Here is a 1,156-nt window from a genome sequence, read left to right as displayed (position 1 = left end):
CACATCCCTGGGCACTATGGGACAATTTAGCACGGCCAATCCACCCTTAACCTGCACATCCCTGGGCACTATGGGACAATTTAGCACAGCCAACCCACCCTAACCTGCACATCTTTGGACTGTGGGAGGAAACCGGAGCACCCGGAGGAAACCCACACAGACACGGGGAGAATGTGCAAACTCCACACAGACAGTCGCCCGAGGGTGGGATTTAACCCGGGTCCCTGGCACTGTGAGGCAGCAGTGCTAACCCTTGAGCAACCTGTGTCCTTGGTGGGGAACTGGAGTTTTGATTTAGCAAAATCAACACCCATCATCACTGAGGTGATTTCACACCGTCCCCTCAGTTAATGAATAGTTGAAAATAATTTATTTTTGAAGAAAATGATGAGGTACATAGGTGTCTGAACATGTCGTCTCCCAAGAGACAGCCTCTGATTGACTGTGTCCGGGTTTTGTTACAGTTTCCGACTCCCCGACTGTCGACACTCCGGGCAGGAATGACGGAGAACTGGAAATTCAGGATGAGAGGTGAGAGCTTCCGGAATATTCTTCAGCTCAGTGGCTGCTCTTCAGATTTTTATGCGTTGTTCTGCGTCCTAACCTCCACCTCCAGTGCCAACCCCACCACCAGCAGCACCATTCCCTGGGCCAGGCTACCCTCATCTCATCACAACGTCTCTCTCCATCCCTGCTTCCCACCACCTGCTTCCCTCTGCCTTGGGATCCTTGAGTCACCCACTGCCTCAGGTATCTCAATCCCCTCTTGCCCCAGGACTCTGCACTAACTATAACCTTGCACCACCATCCATGTCCCCCATCTGACACCACACCCCAAAAACTGCCTCTCCACCCCCCCCACCAACTCATAGGTTAACCCCCTCTTCACCCCACAGCATCACCAAGCCTCTTCTCCCATTAGCTCCCAAATCCCTCATCCTGTGATCTTTCACCTAGACACTCATAGAATCCCTACAGTGCAGATAGAGGCCATTCAGCCCATTGGGTCTGCACCAACCCTCCAAAGACTATCCCATCCAGACCCAATCCTAGTAACCGTGCATTTCCCATGGCCAATCCACCCTAACCTGCACATCCCTGGGCACTACGGGACAATTTAGCATGGCCAATCCACCCTAACCTGCACATCCCTGGG

General features: G+C 52.8%; 1 protein-coding gene across 1 annotated transcript in view; it reads left to right on the top strand.

The window, feature by feature from the left end:
- Positions 1-1,156, top strand: part of LOC125488018 — a 51,236-nt gene that overhangs the window by 40,994 nt on the left and 9,086 nt on the right. The window contains exon 7 of the mRNA XM_048620766.1: positions 465-531. Coding sequence (XP_048476723.1) covers positions 465-531 — 67 coding nt within the window. The remainder of the gene's footprint in view (positions 1-464; positions 532-1,156) is intronic.

The sequence above is a fragment of the Rhincodon typus genome, chromosome 48 (assembly GCF_021869965.1).
Source record: "Rhincodon typus isolate 14 chromosome 48, sRhiTyp1.1, whole genome shotgun sequence".
NCBI classification, from domain to species: Eukaryota; Metazoa; Chordata; class Chondrichthyes; order Orectolobiformes; family Rhincodontidae; genus Rhincodon; species Rhincodon typus.
Note: the sequence above shows the minus strand (reverse complement) of the source record. Positions and strands in the feature narration are given on the sequence as shown.